Source organism: Hirundo rustica, chromosome 5 (assembly GCF_015227805.2).
Source record: "Hirundo rustica isolate bHirRus1 chromosome 5, bHirRus1.pri.v3, whole genome shotgun sequence".
NCBI lineage: Eukaryota > Metazoa > Chordata > Aves > Passeriformes > Hirundinidae > Hirundo > Hirundo rustica.
The window spans coordinates 47,804,497-47,823,542 of record NC_053454.1 but is presented as its reverse complement, the minus strand read 5'-3'; the positions used below and the strand labels follow the sequence as shown (position 1 = coordinate 47,823,542).

At 38.8% G+C, this 19,046-nt stretch overlaps 1 protein-coding gene across 1 annotated transcript in view; it reads right to left on the bottom strand.

Annotated features, from left to right (window-relative positions):
• Positions 1 to 19,046, bottom strand: part of GALNTL6 (polypeptide N-acetylgalactosaminyltransferase like 6) — a 443,050-nt gene that overhangs the window by 32,103 nt on the left and 391,901 nt on the right. Inside the window, exons 7-8 of the mRNA XM_040065326.2 lie at positions 12,247 to 12,364; positions 5,530 to 5,637 (exon numbers count right to left, since the gene is read on the bottom strand). Coding sequence (XP_039921260.1) covers positions 5,530 to 5,637; positions 12,247 to 12,364 — 226 coding nt within the window. The remainder of the gene's footprint in view (positions 1 to 5,529; positions 5,638 to 12,246; positions 12,365 to 19,046) is intronic.

Sequence of the window (19,046 nt, the reverse complement as noted above, 5' to 3'; positions counted from 1 at the left end):
AAAACAAACCAACAAAAAACAACAACAAAAACCCACAAAAAAATACTTAGCCTTTTTTGTATTCAAGGATTAGAAGACTAAATATTCACAGAATGGGTAATGCTGGCAGGGACCACAGTGGGTCATCTGGTCCAGCCTCCCTGCTCATCCCAGAGCACATGGCACAGGATTGCAACCAGACAGTTCTTCAGCATCTCCAGAGAGAGAGAGACTCCACAACCTCTCTGGACAATCTGCTCTGGTGCTCAGTCACTCGCACAGTAAGGAAGCTCTTTCTCAAGTTCAGGTGGAACTTCCCGTGCATCAGTCTCTGCCCATTGCCTCTTGTCCTATTGTTTGGCACCACTGAGCAGAGCCTGGCTCCATCCTCTTGGCACCTCCCATCAGATACTGACAGACATTGATGAGGTCCCCTCTCAGTTGCTCCTTCTCAAGTCTGAACAGGCCCAGCTCCCTCAGCCTGTCCTCATAAGAGATGCTCCAGCCCCTCAATAACCTTTATTGCTCTCTCCAGAAGCTCCCTGTCTCTCTTGTCCTGAGCAGCCCAGAAATGAACAGTGCACTCCAGATGTGGCCTTCCCCAGGGCTGAGCAGAGGTGCAGGATCACCTCCCTTGCCCTGCTGGAATGCTCTTCCGGATGCATCCCAGGACACCATTGACCTCTTGGCCACAAGGACACACTGCTGGCTCATGGACAGCCTGGTGTCCACCAGAACCCCCAGGACCTTCTCCACAAGCTGCATTCCAGCAGCTCAGCCTCCAGCCTGAACCGATGCCTGGGGTTTCTCCCTCCCCAGGTGCAGGACCTTTGCTCCAAAATTTGCCTTTGCTCCAAAATCTCTCCAACCTGCTAAGGTCCCTCTGAAGGGCTGCACAGCACTCTGGGGTATTGGCCACCCCTTCCCAGCTTTGTACCATCAGTGTGCCCCTTCATTCAAGTAAATTTGAATGAATGAATAAATTAAATAATACTGGGCCCAGTGACAGTGACAGGCCTCCAACTAGACCCTGTGCCACTGATTACAGCCCTCTGGGATCTACCATTCTTCCTCACAGAGCCAGCCCTCTATCCACCTCACTGTCTACCCATCTAACCAGCTCTCCTTGAGCTTGCCTAGGAAGACATTGCGTGAGACAGTGTCAAAAGCCTTGTCAAAGTCAAGGGTAATAATTTAAATATTTTGTTTGGAAAGTACTCTGTTTGAGATCTTAGTTTAATTAATTTTAATGATGATTTTATAAATATCTTAATAAAATATTACAATGGAAACATAATAGCTCTATTGTCTAATAATCATTGTTATCATATATTACAGCAGTGCTGTTCTAAGAAGGTGAATCCTGCGTGATTCCTAAATAATGTGCCTGTTCTATGCTGATGTTGCACCTGCTCACTGTGGTTGCTGAATCATAACTGACTTTTTGCTACAGTCTTTTGTGCTACAGAGGTGATTGCAAAAGTGCCAGCAGTGTTCCCTGAACAGCACGCCACATCCATCCATTCGCACTCTGGTCAAGAAAAGATGTAGCCATCACCGAACTCACTGTCCTGATTCTTTAATCTTCCTGGAAAAAGAATATAAAATGTTCATGGACAACTTCAAGAAACTTCTGAATACTGTTTACAGATGGAAAAAAAAATAGACCAGAACAGTCATTATATTAAAGGAAGCTCTGACAAAATTGCAAATGTGGCCGGAGCACCAGGTGATATAGTTACAACAGTTTTCTTTGAAGATCCCTTTTGAAGCCACACAAAAAGGCTGCGAAAATGGTTCAGGTAGGAATTTGAACCCACCTTTACCAGTTGAATTCCTGAACCAAAACTTGTGCAAGTTCCAATTCATTGACACCATGTAATGAGAGAAATGTCATTGCGCTTATGCCTGATGTGCCAAATGATCACTGTGCTATGGGATGCCATGTCCTAGCAGGAAGAAAGGAATTCAGCTTAGGGTTAGGATCCACCACCCTACTGGGTTAGCGTCCAATTTGAATTTCAGTGGGATTGCCCTTCCCTTCAAAAAGGCCTAACATGCTAATGTTATGTGATTAATCCTAGAATGCTGTGTAAAATACTTGCAAGAAAAAGAAATTCTGTAGATATATTTTGAAACTTAGTTCATCTCTGCATATCCTGTGGAATAGTGAGATTTTATTTATATATTTCTTACAGCTTTTATAGAACCACAAATAGAAAACTAAAGAAAATAAATAATAAATTGAGATACACCTAGAAGAAAATACTAAGAATATTCTCAAATCTAATTTCATACGTAACAGGCTAAAAGTAAATGACTTAGCTAGAATTGTTAAAAGGGAAGCAACAACCAGAAATAAAACTAGCTACTAAAATAATCCAGTAAAACAATTCAGCAGTTTTTAGGATCTGGGGGTTTTCTTTCTAAACATGTGTTACCTAAAACAAACAGACAAAATTAGTCATTATTTACTGCAGTTTTGTACAGAGATTGACAGGTTTGGAATGAATGAATAATTATGTGGTGCTTCTGGGTTATAAAGTGGAATCAGTGTTGACATCTGCATGCCTATCAATATTTCTTTATGTGCAACTGGCTGTAAATTTAACACTGACTGCTTTCAGCAAGCAGGAATATCTTAAGTCATCTTCAGACAAAAAATATTCAGTCTTTTTATCTACATTTGATTGTCATAACCCATTTATAAATCTACTATGTATGTTCATGGTTTCCTTTAATTTTGCTCTACACCACCAAACAATAACACTAACTGTTTTATATGTGTATGCTTTTCCATTTATGTGGGATGTGGCAGCAAACAATATGCATAATTTTTCCAGATCCTGAATGACAGAAAAGGTAAAAACTGATGTCATGATCCATGCTATTGTATGTGGTACAATAATGATTATTTAGTGATGGGGATGTGCAACTAAGTTTTTGACAGGTCTCTGATTTCTGAAAGCACACATGCTCCTGGTGCTGGGTTATGGCTCTCTAAACAGATACTGAGATTGGTCAAGCGTTACAGACCTGGCTGAAACTGTGTGTTGAAACTGACTACTGAAAGATAGAGGTGAAACACCGAGGGAAGGTAAAAAGTTCACACTAAAGATTATATTTTAAGGGTAAACATAAGTTGAAAGAGCTTGAAAGGAAACCTCTGGCATGATTTGGACTATGCCTGAATTTGTCTGGAAGCTCTGCTCTCTTCCTTAGTCCAGTCTCCATTTCCCTTGTGCTGGTGCTGAGGAATAGGATGGGAAAATCTGTCAACCTTTTATGCAGTATCTACACAAGGGGAAATTCCCACTCGATCAATGAAGGCCTCTTGCAATCATTTGTAGAACTGGAGTTGGGCTTTCTAGGGCTCATTCCTTTGTGAACTGCATGTCTGACATGCTCCTTTAAACAGCACAAAGTGGAAAAGGATTTAGTAAAAACCTTTGTGGAAACTAATTAGTAATGGAAAGTACTGCTTTCGGCAGTGGGGATAATATTTCCAGATATTCTTGAGTGTGTTATTCATTATATATTTGAACTAGAAGGAAATTTTAGATAAAAAACTCATAAGGTGTAGATTATAATCTTTGGATAATATAACAGTTGGAGGACAAAGCAAAGACAGTTCAAATATCAAGGCCACTCCTGTGAATAGCCAACTATAATACAACATTATTCTGGCTAACAGCTCCATTTGGAGCTGACACACTGAAGATTAATCTGTCTTTGATTTTCTTTTTCTGGCAAGGATAAGCAAAAGACAATATTTTTAGATTTAAAATTACACACAATATGAAGGGTCAAGGACAAAATTCTTTTCTTTGGCTAGTTATTGAAATAGCCCAAAACACCAAAACATACAGATGCTCTTGTGGTCTTGTTAGCCTTGATGCAATGCAAAGAATACTGTACTGGAAAGAAGCAGTGAATCTGAGAATTCCAAGTCTCTTTTAGGATAACTGTATGTCACAAATTTACCTAAGCATCACGTTTTGGACTGCCACAACACAGAAAAAATTATCCATTTTTTGTATGTAAGGGTAAGACCCACCACTAGATGTTTTCCCACAAGTTACAGGGTAATCAGTCTGTGCATGGGCAGAGATATTAGTTTTATGACTGGAAATGTTTTTTAGTAATACTTAGTGAGTGATTTATTAAAATCAAGCTAAAATAACTAGTACAGGGAGGCTGCAGGCCGCGGCTACCTGACGGTTGTAGGCATTCACAGTGCCACCATGAAAACCAGTTAAGTGCTGAACTGTGCAAGATGCCAGTAGTACAAATAGAAATTACTGTATTTTGTTCCTACAGGTATTGCATGAGACAGCATATTCTGTAATGAGATACTATGTGCTGTAACAGAAGAAAACAGAGACTGAGGTTGGAATTTCTTATTTCCAGTTGTGTGTGATTTTTTGCAGGGAATATCATTAATGAAGCAGTTTCATTCAGGCAGTCCAAAAAGCTGGACGAGGCAACTCTGACAGGACACAGAGCTATACCTGGTGAAGATCTTAATCTCACAATTTAGTCAATACAGTTTTTGCCCCCACCGCCAATCCCATTACTGAATTGTGTGTCACAGTGTCTACACTGATGCCCTGTTACGGCAAATCTGTCTAGCCAGCTGTCAGGCAGGCAGCACAGGCAGCTGCTTTTTTCTGCTGCAGTTAGTACAGCAAGCCTGGTCCTTTGGTGCTGAAACCAAGGATATCTCCCCCTTAAAGCAAGAAATTCATTCTTTTATTCATACCACATTTTCATTATTGAGAAAAAACTATGATTCATAAAATATTACCCTATGGCAATATGAAGACTTTAATATTAATATCATTTTATTAAAAAAAAAATCCTCTAAACTAGAAAAGATTAAACTCAAGCATGAATAAATACTAGTATCTTCCTGGAAGCTACATCTGTGCCCTTCATCTTCCATCTTTTGACATCCTGTGAACACCTCCAGAAAGTTACAGAACATTTTCTCTTGAGCAAAAAGCCCCTCATGGATATGAATGCGTTCAGTAGTCTTTGAGAAATGTCTAGAGGTCTTGTGATTTCTCACTCTCACAGCTCCAAGCCAGCTGCATTCCACAACCAGATTTTACACAATATTCAGACAATTGCTCAAATAATTCTTACTCAGTCCTTTTGCCTCAGAAAACATCCCTTCCATGAGACTCTGCCTGTTCTGCTGACTGATAAGAAAATGTGCATTCAAATTGGTCCTGCATATAAAAACTATGACTGACAACACTGTGCAATTTGAGAAGCGCAAGCTTTAGGTTATTCCTAGGTTCTTTTGAATTGGCACGAAATGTGCCTCTGTGCCGAGACGTCCAACCCTGTAATTTTCAGCTTCCATTTTATTCTTGGCAATCTTATCTTTGAAAGGCAGAATAACTGCAGTAATTGCATATCTCATTTCAGAAAAATAAAGAAACATTTATTTTCCATTTTAATAGTTTACTGGAAACCGGTTCACAAGGAATGAAGAGACCGATAATGAATGAAAATGAAAAACAGCAAGACCCAATTACTCACCCGTGCCAGGCTGGTTCCAGAAGGGACTTTATATGGGACATACTTTCTGTAGATATGTCCAACTCGAGAGCATGGAACATCATACATGCCACCTCCACACATCCACACCTGGAAAGCAGACAGAAAGCAACTGAAAGAACAATTCCTGGAAACAAATGAGGTAAAGAAAGCAGTTTCACTAATGCATATGCGAAAATAACACATCATTCTGGAGCTGACCCCTCCCACAGTCATGGTGGCCTTCTTGGCATTCTGGTAACTGGGATATGGTAACACGCCAGACTCTCCCACCCAGAATCTCACTGTGCAAAAGTGTATGTTAAAAAGAAAATTATAAAACTAGAAATAGAAATGAAGAGTGAAGGCTTGAATTACAAAGTGCTTTAGGTAGCTGCTTCTTATGGATCATTTGCGTATCAGCCCTTACAGCCCCTTAGCAGGTAGCCACGGCATCCAACTGAGACCTGATAATGAAATGTTTGAGGATCGAACCTCATTACAGAGCAAACCTAAATACACTAATGTAAATGTCTAAGGAAGGCTTGAAGCCAGTGAAAGTGGGGCTTTCTCCTTAAATTCCATTCGATGTGCAATCAGGTAGAGTTGAGAGCTACTTGGGAAGCTGCTGCTTACTACCTCCCATTACAGAATTGACTAAGGCACAGGAGCTCTGGATAGGTGCCTCTGGAAATGTCATCTACTCTCCTAGTGAGCACAGTTCTTCTCAAGGAGGAAGTTTTCTAGTGGATTGGGAATGAAGACCCAGATGAATGCCAAAATAGCTTATTACCACCAAGAGCAATGCATGTGGTCATGCAATGTGGACATGAGGATCATTTTCTTTAAAAAAAAAAAAAAAAAAATTGTAAAATCTGCCTCTTAAATAAACCTTGAAATCCTCACCTGTTTCATCTCATGACAGCTAATTCACTGGAAAACATTCATAAACACAGTAGAATATCATAAAAGCAAGAGTGTTAAAATAATGTTATTCGCTTTTTTAACAATATTTCCTCTGTATGTTACATCATTTGTACTTCTTTTCCTCTCTGTGGCTGTCTTCAAACAACCCAGTGCACCAATGAAAGGACAGAACTATGTTTACTATTTGTTCTTGTTTTTTAAATGGAGGTATCATTTCAAAACCTAGACATATCATTACTGTGATTAATCAAGGCCTCTTAGCCTTTGAAGAATTGACATAGCAGCGTGACTCAAAGGTCAGCCCCAGCACAAATTTAAAAGACAAGAACACAGAAATTTTATATATATATACACATATATACAGGCCAGTATTATTTGAACTGAGGCAATGAGAGCTGTAGACATATATTACATTTCCTCTAAAGCAGTAGGATAACAATTTAAAAAAAACAACAAAAGAAACCCCAGTCAGATATGCTGAGGCAGTAACAAGTGGGAGGAAATAACACTGTGTTAGGCTTATATTGGATAGATATAAAACCTGAAAATGCTGCATTGCATCTGAGGTACGCTGTGCAGGGTAATTGAAATGAATCTTGGGTTGCCTTGAAGGACATTTAGCATCTGTTCCTGTTTATCTTTCAGCTTCAGAATGGTATTAAAAGCATTTTTTATATTTTCCTGAGAAGATAAATTCTGGCAACTTTGTCTTTAAAATGTGCATTTTTATGTCACAGGCACTAAATAGAAGAAATTGGAGAAACACTTCTGTGTTAAGTATTACAGACCTCCAGTATACTATGAAAGAAATTCAGGTGGTGTGGGACATTTGGCAAAATTATATCAGAAGCAATGAAACTCTCAGGATTGTTAATGTCTCCTTACAAAAGCAATGAATCTGGTCTGCAGCTGAGGTATAGAAAACAAAGATGAAACCAAAACAATGCAATTCCAGCTTGGAAAGATCATAAGAGTAGTTTATGTGTCAACTAGAGACTATCTCACAATTTATCTTTATATGGCTCCTTCCAACAGACTGTTGCAAGACACTTTATAGGCATGGTTGAAAGCAAAAAGCAGACATTAACACAAGCTTTAAAAGAAATTAAGCTGTGGTTATGTGGCTTTGTTCCTGACTGGAGTTTAGATGCCACAGATGTATTTTTTGGCTCTGCTCTACGGCTCCTGTGGGATTTTGGGTGAATCGCTCTCTTTTCATATTACTTCTTTGTCTTTTAAATTGAATTTTGCCTTCTCTCATGGTTCTCCCACCTTATCTCTCTGGTTTATGAGTGACTCAGGCTGGAAACTACCTGGAAAATGTAAACACTGTGCATGCAAGACTGAGATTCCAATCCATATGTTACACTGTAGTCATAATTACTGCAGTAAGAGACTCATGATTTTTGAGCAGTGGAGGATGCATCGCTGTGGAAAGGGAACATAAACATACAGCAAATTATGCAAAGGATTTAGAGGGTACTGAATGGACTTTGGATTAAGCTTCAAAACTAACTGAGAAATATACTGCTGCTGAGCATCAGTAACAAGACAGACAACAGTGAGAGACATTGAAATGAAGGGAAAATACAAACAGTAAACTGGTGGAAAAGGAATATAAAATATTTTATGCAAAGGTGACAACTTTGTGGTCTTCATATTGTGCAAGAGGGATGGACTACAAACAGGAGAAATGTATTACAACAGTGGGGCTGAAAAAGTTGTAGAAAATAAGAATAAAAATTTTATGGGATTTTTCAGTCACTCTTCTTGAAATACAAGCCAAAAGATTTGGCAGGTGAAAAGGAGAAAGAACAGTATTTTCCTGTGAACTTTTACATGCAGTGAGAATGCTCCTCTAAATGAAAAAAAACCTGAAAAACAGGATCACTGACTGCAAATCTACAGTCAATGGGTTCGCAAATTGCAAAAAAATTGCAAATTGCAAAACTGGAGGCGCACTGGGATTTCCTGTCAGGAAATATTAAAACTGTACCACGTAAACTGGGAAGTGATGACTGTGGGTATTTCAACAATATTCACCAGCACCGCTAAAATTCGGAGAAACCTGGCAATATTACACATTTGTCAGTCCTTCATATAGGTTACAACTGCGCTGACAAGTGGTAATGCTCCTCCACTCCCTATCTCCTGCCAAGATTGACAGCTGTGGAGAGAATAAAGATTATGATGATAATGATGATAAAGAAAGGTATTAATGAATTTGGAGGTGTGTTTTGGAAAACAGGGATGAAGAGAATTTAGAGGATGTATGGGCATGGATAAGGATAAAACAACTGTAGATGCAGATGAGTACCTTCAAGAGACTAGGGAATCACCATTAGCATTTTTATTTTGTCTTTGTTTGGTAATCAGCATTTTGTATGATTTACAATGCCCAAAGAATGTCTAGTGCAAAGGATTGCATTGGGTTTGCATGGCCAGGTTTTGGTAGCAGGAGGGTAACAGGGGTGGCTCCTGTGAGAAGCTGCCAGAAGCTCCCCTCAGGTTCAACAGGCCCAGTGGCAGCTGGCTCCAGGATGGACATGCCCCTGTCCAAGGCCACCAGTGATGGCAGCAGCGCCTCTGGGGTAACATTTAACAAGAGGGAAAAGCTACTGTGCAACTTTAGCCAGAGAGAAGAGTGACATTATGTGAGAGCACCAAGGTCAGGGAATAAGGAGGGGTGCTGGAGCAGGTTCCCTTACAGCCTGTGAAAACCACGGTGAGACAGCCGTGTTCCTGCAGCTCCTGAAAGGTTCATGGTGGAGGAGAGCTCACAGAAATCCACCTGCTGCCCCTGGAGGACCGCATGATGGAGCAGGCGAAGAGTATGAGGGGGAAGGAGCAGCAGAGACAACATGTGATGAACTGACCATAGCCCCTGTGGTCTTCTTATTCCACTGAGAGTAAGGAGGAGGAGAAAAGGGAGTCAAGTCAACCTTGAGAAGAATGGAGGAGGTGGGGGGAAGGTGTTTTAAAATTCGGCTTTATTTCTCGTTGCCCTACTCTGATTTGATTGGTAATAAAATATTTTTTCCCCAGGTCAGGTCAGCTTTGCCCATGGTGGTAACTGGTGAATGATCTCTCCCTCTCCTTATCTTGACCCACGGGCCTTTTTGTTAGATTTCTTTCCTCTTACCCACATGAGGAGGGGGGTGTTAGAGCAGCTTTGCTGGGCTGCTGGCATACAAGCCAAGGTCAACCACGAGGGTCTTCAGGAAACACACAACTGTAATATCTTTTGCTACTCTGTGTTGTGGTGATTACTACGTTAACTGTGCCTGTCTAACAGATTTAAATTTAGGATTTCCCAAACAGTAGCTTTCCTTGTTATTGTGAAGAGATGCTATTAATCAGGTGAGTTCCAGCGCTTTTCCAGCTTTCACAAGTCTAGCACACACCAAGGAGTACTGTCAGCAAGATGTCATACACCTTTTTAATAAAAAAAAAAAACAGCCTGATGTTGCCAAAAAAATAAAATCCTGAACACTTTCTTACGCAAAAATTAATCTAAGAAACTATTTAATGAAGAGGTCATATTTTTGAGACAGCTTGTGGCTGTGTCACTGTTCGGAGTATTCCTAAAAATTATTTGCCAAGTAAATCAATGTAAGATGTAGCATCAACACAGGGCTCTTGTTGGCCAACCCTTCCACAGGCCACAGATGAGGATGCTCTAAGAAAGAGTAAATTGTCATCTCCAGATTCACCCAAGTGAAGCCAAGGAAGCTGGACCAGTCTGGTTGTCTGGCTTTTTCAATGACTTTCACTGACTTTGGTGGAGTTTGCAAGTTCACCACCTTACCAAGTTTTGTGAACAGATTTGGTAAATCGAACCGTCTGGCTAACTTGTCCTCATTTAAATAAGTTTTAAGATGACTGTATCTATAGCTACAGTAGAACTTGCTGAAGCAGAAACCTTTCCACCACCAGATAGTGGTGATTCTGACATAATAAACCCAATCCTTTCTGTTTCTCTCTTCCACCTCTGTGATTTTTCTCCTATTTTTTGTTATTTCAAGCCAAACTGCAATCTCCTTTTTAAAATTTACGTCTCTTAAATTATTCCAATAGGAATTTACTCCTATTAGGCAGTCATTTCCAAAAATTTTATTTTTCTGCTTTTAACACTCGTAAGAAAGGACAAGGACCCTAAGGGCATTACATACTAATGAGATTCATCCAGAGATACAACTGAAAGGAGATCCAGGTGACACAGCTCCCTCAAACAAACTAACCCAAAAAACCCAAAAAACAAACAAACAAACAAAACCCAACAAAAAAAAGAACAAACAAACAAAAAAACCCCCCAAAAAACAACAACAAAATATTCTCTCACTCAAACAAAACACACTGGGACAATCTCGTGTCTCAATTTCCAGTTGTGTTACCATGGTTTCTATACAAAGTCTAGAGATAACAACAAGTATATTCTATGCAAAGATGAATAAAAGGAATATTTGAAATAGAATAATAAAATCATGGGTGATCTGTCAGACACCATTGTGATAGCTACAAATAACTACTTATATTTGCCTCTGAAACAATCTAAATGGACAGAAGGTAAATCAATATATTCTAAACATGCAGTCTAGCTATTGAGTTTCCCCTGCCTTCCTGTTTTATTTTGCTGAGGTATAAAAATGATTTGGAGAAACACGAGAGTAAGCCAGTTAATGCGAAACATTTTGCAGTTCTTGGAACTCCTGTAAAGACAGCCTGTAACACTGTACATTTCATTCAACAGAATGGCGTCAGCACTGTTTTAATTGCAGCTGAAACTCAGATTCAGCAGGATATCTGATATTGATCATGGCTGACAAGCTAAATGTATTTAAAGAGTTTTACACAGACAGAGTTTGGAAGTAGGCTGGAAAGATCCTGGAGCTAAATTTGAATTGCAATTTCAATTCCAAGCTTTATCCAAACACATTTGAGTCAAATCATCTAAGTCATGAAACTCTATAAACTCCTTGAAAAACTTTGCATGTAGAGACCATGAGGTAAAATTTTTATGTCCTTGGGTGTACTGGAAAATAAACTCAATTTTCAAAAGTAGACATGTTAGTCCTCAGCAAACTACTACAAATGCCTGGGTTACATGCAGAAAGTAACACAACTTTCAGCTCTACATGTAAATGTCAAGTAACTCATTTTAATATACATGCCCACATACAGGATATGAGGGTATACTACAACATGTCTGGTTGTACATAACTTGAGCACTTTAAAACTCTCCATATGGAATCACAATAATTTAAATGCAATTTAAAAAAATCCGCTTTGGAACAGCTGGCCTGCAGACAACAGCTCATGGCAGCTGAGAAGCCAGAGTGATCCACTGCTATTGAAAGGAGTCTTTCTTCCTATGACTTTGTCTATTTCCACCCATTTTCTTGAGCTGACCCTATCCCCAGAGATAATTAAGCTTGTTGATCTGGACAGAAAAATTAACCCGTTTTCTTTTTTGCTGCATTAGTTCTCTGTTTGCTTGTTGAACTGAGCTCAACATTTGAGCACACACACAGCATCTGAGTGAAGGGAAGTAGAGGAGACTTGTTAAAAGAAAAAAGGTGGAACTTCTTTCTTTGACAGGGGTAAGCTACCATGTTTTCAGAGGGAGCTGCTCTCTGTGATTTTTTGAGCAGTTGTTTATGGCACTGTAGAAATTCCTAATGAAAAGAAGTACTGTATTAAATTAATTAAAGTTAAAAGGCAGAAGCCCAGATGAATGAAAGCATCATGACAACACCAGCAGCAAGTATTCTATGAAGTGGCTTGATGACTTACCTTAAAGGAGATTTCATACTGCTCTCCTCCCCATATTTCTAATCCTGGATCATAGCCTCCCAGCTCCCAAAACCATTTCCGGTTAACAGCAAACAGACCTCCAGCCATTACAGGAGACCTGAAGGATGAATAAAACAACACAAACACTAATGAAGGTGTTTCGACCATGTGTGTGTGCCTCTGAGTATGTTTGTATGAATGCTGTTTGAATTGCAAAGCTATGAAAGGCATATATGAAAAGTAGTGTAACCAAACAATATTTACCTTTATTCATCCAAAAAGGGGCTCTAGATGAGAAACAGGCAATGTGGTAGATCTAGAGAATGGTAGACAGTCATGCACAAGTTCCTTTTAAAAAAAATCCCAACAAAACCAACCCCAAAAAACTAATAGCCCCAAGAAAGTTCTGTTTGTTGCTAAGTAACAGAAAAAGAAAGGGACTCTGGAAACCTGCCAAAGTACTTAATGAGTCTCAGTACTCCATGTGAAGTAATGTGCATTTGAAAGTGAGCAAAAGTTTTCAATTCATTTCAGCCTCAGAGGTGCTGGCTAGAGAAAGGCAGAAAGGTGAAAGAGGATGGCTGAAGAGAAGCTCTTGGGAGTTAAACATCTGCTTTCCTAAGCATTAAAATCTCCTCAAATGTATCTCACAGTGGTAATGTGACTTATAGGCAAATAATTTGCTATGCTTCCCATGTTTCCATTTTTCCATTAATAAATACGTGGAATTTTCTTCAATTAACTCAGTCTTTTTCCTAGATAATACAGAAAACAAATGAGATATTTATTGTTAGAGAATAATGACAAAAACATATTGTAAATTTGTAAGCAGGAATTTTGTACTGGAAAACAGGCATTTTTGTCTTGTCTTTTTCTTTCAGTACCCAGAAGACCCTGTTTCTAATGCAGTAAACACACTGACAGCTCTCAGGATTCAAATGTTGCTCTTCAACTGATTCCTTGAAGTTGTGGTGGAAGGGGAATACAGAGGCATCTGTACTGTACAGGAGGGAAACAACATGCTTAAGAAAGTCCAGCCCAACTATGCAATTCCATCAATGCAGATCAACACTAACTAGCCTTATGAGTTTTAGAGCAAGAAGCCAGAAGGAACACATTCATGCTGATGGCTGGTCAGAGACAGAAGAAAAAACAAAGCCATGGGAGACCCGGATGGCTTCCAGGCAATATCTCCCTGGCAGAGAGCCGACATGAAATTGGGTCCTATGCCCTGTGTCTTGTAACGGTGAAGCCCCAAGGGAAAATGATTCCATCCTGGGGCATTTTTGTTTTTAATTACTGCTGGTGGTTTGTTTGGGGTTATGGAAGAAGATGGTATCATCCCAGAAGTTCTGGAAAATGAAAGACTGGAAAATAAAAACTTCTCCCTTTGTCACTGGTTTAGGATTTGGCAGTGAACTTGGGAATGGTAATATTTCAGGAATCCATGCATAAGTTAGAAGTTTATTGAAGAGGACATCATGTTTATGGAACATTCTGCCATATTTTCTCTGCCTTACCACTTTTTTATACTGCTGTCTTTTATCCAAAGCAGTAGAGATGATAAAATAGCAAGCCAACAGCTGAGTGGCCTCTGCCACCATCAGGCAGCCAGTGAATCCCCATGCATGAATGTTAGAAAATAATCTCCTCATTTGCATTCATGGTAATGAGAAACATTATGCATAATTTTCTTTTCACTTCTATATGGTAGCAAAAAACAAAATTAAACTACCCATTTTCATGACTCTTACAGACTAATTTCATTTTCCTTTAGAGATAACATTTTTAAAAGCACATAGAAGCTCTGAGAAACAAAGCTTTGCGAAAAAATACAAACTGGCAAGACTATGCACTGTAACGTACACTGAATGCTAACACTGCTTTACCTTTATTGACATTTCGTATTTCAATATTGACTGTATTTCCACATATGAATAAATTCAATGGAGATTTTATTAGAAACCTTCCCCTGAGGATTCTGACGACTACAATACATTTTCAATTCCTACCAAAGTAAATCTAATTACAACATGTCCTTTTTGACTTCAGGTTTTAAATAATCAAAACAATGTCCTTTTATAAAGAAGGACTTACATAGAGAAAGCTTATAACTAAATTGCTACTGACAGAAGAAATGTAGTCGTAAAAATGACTCAGAAAAGGCAGGATTTCTCTAATTCTCATGGATTCAATCTTTCCTAAGCGTTTCTCTCAGTATGGTAAAAAAAGAAAAAAAAAGGCCTATTAAAAAAGCCAATTTCTGCAGGTAAATCAGATAGAAGATAAAAAAATCAGAGACTAAAAATTCCAAAATAATTGGCAAATACTTACAAATTATATTTGAATCAATAGATTTTTCCAGTAATAAATACTGAGTAACGAAACCCCTTGTTCTTTAGATGTGAAAGTTCAGAACTTTTATTCCAATTAACAAAAGTACCTAATGACCGGAACAGTAGCAAACTCAATTTTTGCATACCCTTAAAAAAAAAAAAAAAAAAAAAAAAAAAAAAAAGAGAAGAAATTGAATGTAATGTTGCCCCATTAATTCCTATTCCACAAGATGTTCTGACATTTGTTGTTTTGTAGGAAGAGTAATGAAGAGGAAAAGCAGGATGGCCTTTTGGTTTTCATTAGAGTGGAATTAGTAATAAGCTTTGTGAAACTGAGTGCTTGGCACAGCATGAATTCCACTACTACTGAATTCAGCTGCTGCTGAACAGGCTTAAAATCTTCTCCAAAATATGAAGACAAGAGTCCAGTCCTGCAATCATGGCCGATACGAAAAGTCCTTATGTATTAATAGGATCGCTTACACTGATAAAAGAACTGCACTGAGCCCAAAGCAGAATTATTCTCTTGTTTGGTGACTTCGGTATAGAAACATCAAGTACAAAGCCATGTTTGTAGAAGTAATTTTTTCATCCAATGTTCTACTCAGATGCTCAAACAATCAGACTTGAGCTATTATAGCATAATATTACAGTGGAAAACTGTAAAGTACTTATGGCCAAAACATTAAAAGAATAAAGCCTTCTGAAACACAGAAAAGCTGGAAGGGTAAGGTTGCTAAACTAAAAAATATTTTACAAAAAATATTCGTAAAAATTCTTCCACATGAGAACTACTGCACAGACTCATTGAATATATGAAAGAACAATATTGGAAGCAAAAGCTAGCTGATCAAAAAATGGCCCAACTGGTCAAAGATTGCTGTGCTGAGACAGAAAAAGAATTTGATTTAGTTAGAGTGTAAAATCCACCTCCTAAACCTCACAAAACTTGCTTTGCAAAAAAAGATGGACTGAGGAAAAATGCAGGCAAATACTTAATGTGAAAAGGTAGCTTACAAACAAAAAACTGCACTAAAAGAAGCACAGCAGTAGCGCAAACTGCAGCCAGAAAAGATTTTCATAACTGCTTGCAATTAACATGCAGAGGAAGGAAAGAGAAAATCTCACCTATGAATTTTCACAGTAAGAGAAAAATGACATGAACTTCAAAGGAGTGTGAAGCTACTTGCATGAGAAACAAATGCAGCACGCGTGCAAACAAGCAAACTGTATAGCAGGGTTTAGAATCATTACACTGCAAGAGTGAATACAGTGGAACTAAAGGAGCTCTGAAAAGGGAAGAGAAGCTTTCACAGCCTACGGAATGAAAATGAGGGAAACGAAAAGGGAAAGCACTTGTGCTGGATGACGTGCACAGGAGGTACAGATAGGAACCACCTCCCCAAAACAGCTGAAATTTGGCCATTATAATCGAATCCAGGGAATGGCACATATTGCATGCTGCACCTCTCTGTATAACCCACACTGATTAAAGGCTCTGTGACTACCGATCAGAGGTGGATGAGTGCTGGAGAGGGGAGTCCATCTCGTGCAGAATACATCAGACAAACTGACCTGCAGTGCCAAACCCACTGGTACAAAAACCACGGCAAAGAGCCTGCAACAGAAATCGGGACTAGGTCCTGCTGACCTTGTGGCATCAGGGATGTAATGGAAAAGGAGGAAAGGGGCCATGTTGCTGCTGGCACAGTGGCAGCCCCAGAAACGACTGGTGACCTACTGAAGGCAGCTTTGAGCTAAGCTTCTGCATTTTTTTATAATGAATTTCAATGTCTCACGAAGCAAGACGAGGGAAGCAAGGGAAGAAGTGCCCCTCCACCCTAGTGATATCACAGGAGAGCACCTCAGGAAGGGGAATAAATTCAGTTACCTTGTTTCACCAGCGACTGCTCCAGGTCCTCTCTGCAGTGATTCCTGATACTGTATCAAAGCTTCTTAAAGCAAATAGCAGATGCTGACACTAATCCTAGATAAAGGTTCTAAAAACCCTGAAAATTAAAACTTATATATGTGTAATGTAAGTGACAGACTTGGCTACTCAGAGGAAGTGAATGCAGAAGTAAACCAAACTGAAATTAAGATGAGTCGATCAGATGTTAAGAAAGTGATGTAGGTTAAGAAAATAAATGACAAAAATAAAAATTTAGGGGTTGTTCCACCTAAAAACAGCTTCTATACTGTGTATAGAAAAAGATGACAAAGTAGATGAAATTAATAGTGGTAAATCTTCCTGAATTTCCTAAGAAGTAAAAAAACCCAAGGATAGTTTATATACTTCTCTAATCAAATATAATTAAAACATATTAAAATGCATTTCTAAGTGTACCAGCTCTTTTACATTCAGTATTTCTGTAAGGCATTTTTAAAAATCTTTTATCCATTCTAACAACATGACCCATTTCAATGTTTACAAGTCATCAACATTCAGAAAATAAAACCTGTGTCTGTGACATTAGCCTATGGCAGTTATTCTTTCCTTTTTAACTCACGTGTCTCTTTTTCTGAACAACTTTTACCCTAGATAAATGTGTGTAAACTAACAGCTCAAATTATCATTAGGCTGAAACATCCAGCTGCCAAGTTGTATTCAACTTAAGTCCCAAGTCTCCCTATAATCACCTTCAATTTTTAAACTCCACTTTTGTTCGGGAAATATTAAGGTAAAACCCCATTCTTCAAATGGTGAGCCAGAAAGCCATGGAGAGTCAGCCACAAAGAAACCTCTAAAAGTGCTTGACTTTCAGTTTATAGAAGTTTGCACTGTAATTTCATCACACACTCTTATTTTTCTTACCACACTGCTAAACTTCTTTTAAAAAATTGCGTTGTAAAAAAGCAATGTGTCCTTATGTGGGTGTTGAGGCCCTTTTAGCCTTTTCTCTCATGTTTAGAAAGAGGAGAGCTGGGTAGAGACGGAAGACTCTGAAGAAAAGGCTTCCCTTTCCCATAATTATCTCTCGTAATCCAAGGGAAATCTGGCTGAATTATTGTTAGAGGAGATCTACAGCACTCAGACTAAGTAGGTGGGTCAGCACAAATGAGCATCTTGAAGCAAAAAGTAAATGAAAGCTTCTGGAAATGTCCTGCAGGCAATGGTGTTCAGAAGGAAAAAACAGGAGTAAATTAACAGCTGGAAGTCATACTAAAGAGACAAATCTAATCCATAAGCAGTCTCACAAGACTGAGGCCTGAGTGCTGCAAAAGCCAGAAAGCAGAGCTGAGAGCAGCACCCCAGCTGAGCCGCATTCATGACACGAGGAGGGACGGATCTTGGGCACATGGAGTTCAACGGCAGCAAAAAATCCTTCCATCTATTAGTAGGAAGAAAACTGCTGTAGAAAACAAAAACAACCTCTAAACACGATTTGAAACCACTTGATCATTTTAGCACCTTTTCATACTGACTGGTATTATCTGCATTCATAGTTGTCCCTTTAAAATATAATCTTTGAAAATTAGATGTAGAAATAAAAATAGATTGGAGGAAAAATAGTATCAATTGTCAAAATAATAGGAACTTTAGGTTTCCTGGCTTTTGCTGAGCTTTGATTTGATTCTATGTTTCTATGAATAGTAGGAGTTCATTAAATCCCGTTACTCTCTTCGAGGAAGTTATCTCAGAACATATGGGGGCAGCATCTGAACAGAATTGCTATCCACTGCTTTCTTCCCCACTTCAGACAGAGAGATATAAACCACAGAATTATCTACCAGGGCTTACTTTTGCTTTATTGATTTAATTAAGTCCAGTATAGCATCCTAAGTGAAGTTTAAACTCAAGGAAAAATTTTCAATTTCATTAAAGATAATAAATGATTCCTTTTGAAACATAATCACTGGCCTGGAAATAGGTTCTTATTTTCAAAATAGTCCTTTAAATGAGACTTTGTCGTCCCATGGCAGATTCCTAGATTACAAATCAAATCAGTTAGGATTCTGCTGTCAAAAGTTACAGGTGATTTTGACTAAGTTATTTGGATTACTATAGCTCTGTGTTTTCTAGAACTCCAAAACATTATTATTGCAGATTAAGCTATATTTAAAGACATCACAGATCACCCAAAATAATTTTTGGATGTAAACCACCCAGCAGCTCAGGTGGTTTTAGGAATGACTGGTGAGGAAAAGAAGCCCTGCTAATAAATGTACTACATGCTACTGTCTAGCACCACGTACATATTTGTAGCAGCTGGGAACTTTGAAAAAAGACCAACAAGGCAGCTGAATTGCAAACTCCACCATGAACTCCACTCAAAAGAGAACCCTTTGCTTGTTCTGGACCTCCTGTGGTATTTCAGGCTCTGGCTTTGTTTGTGTGACACCAAATTGATTCAGGTGGACAAATGAGAAGTGTTGGTATTAAAACACTGCAAGGAAATGGCACCTGGAGTTTCATTGGCTTTTCTTCTCCTGCCAGTATTCACACACCAGATCAGACTGAAT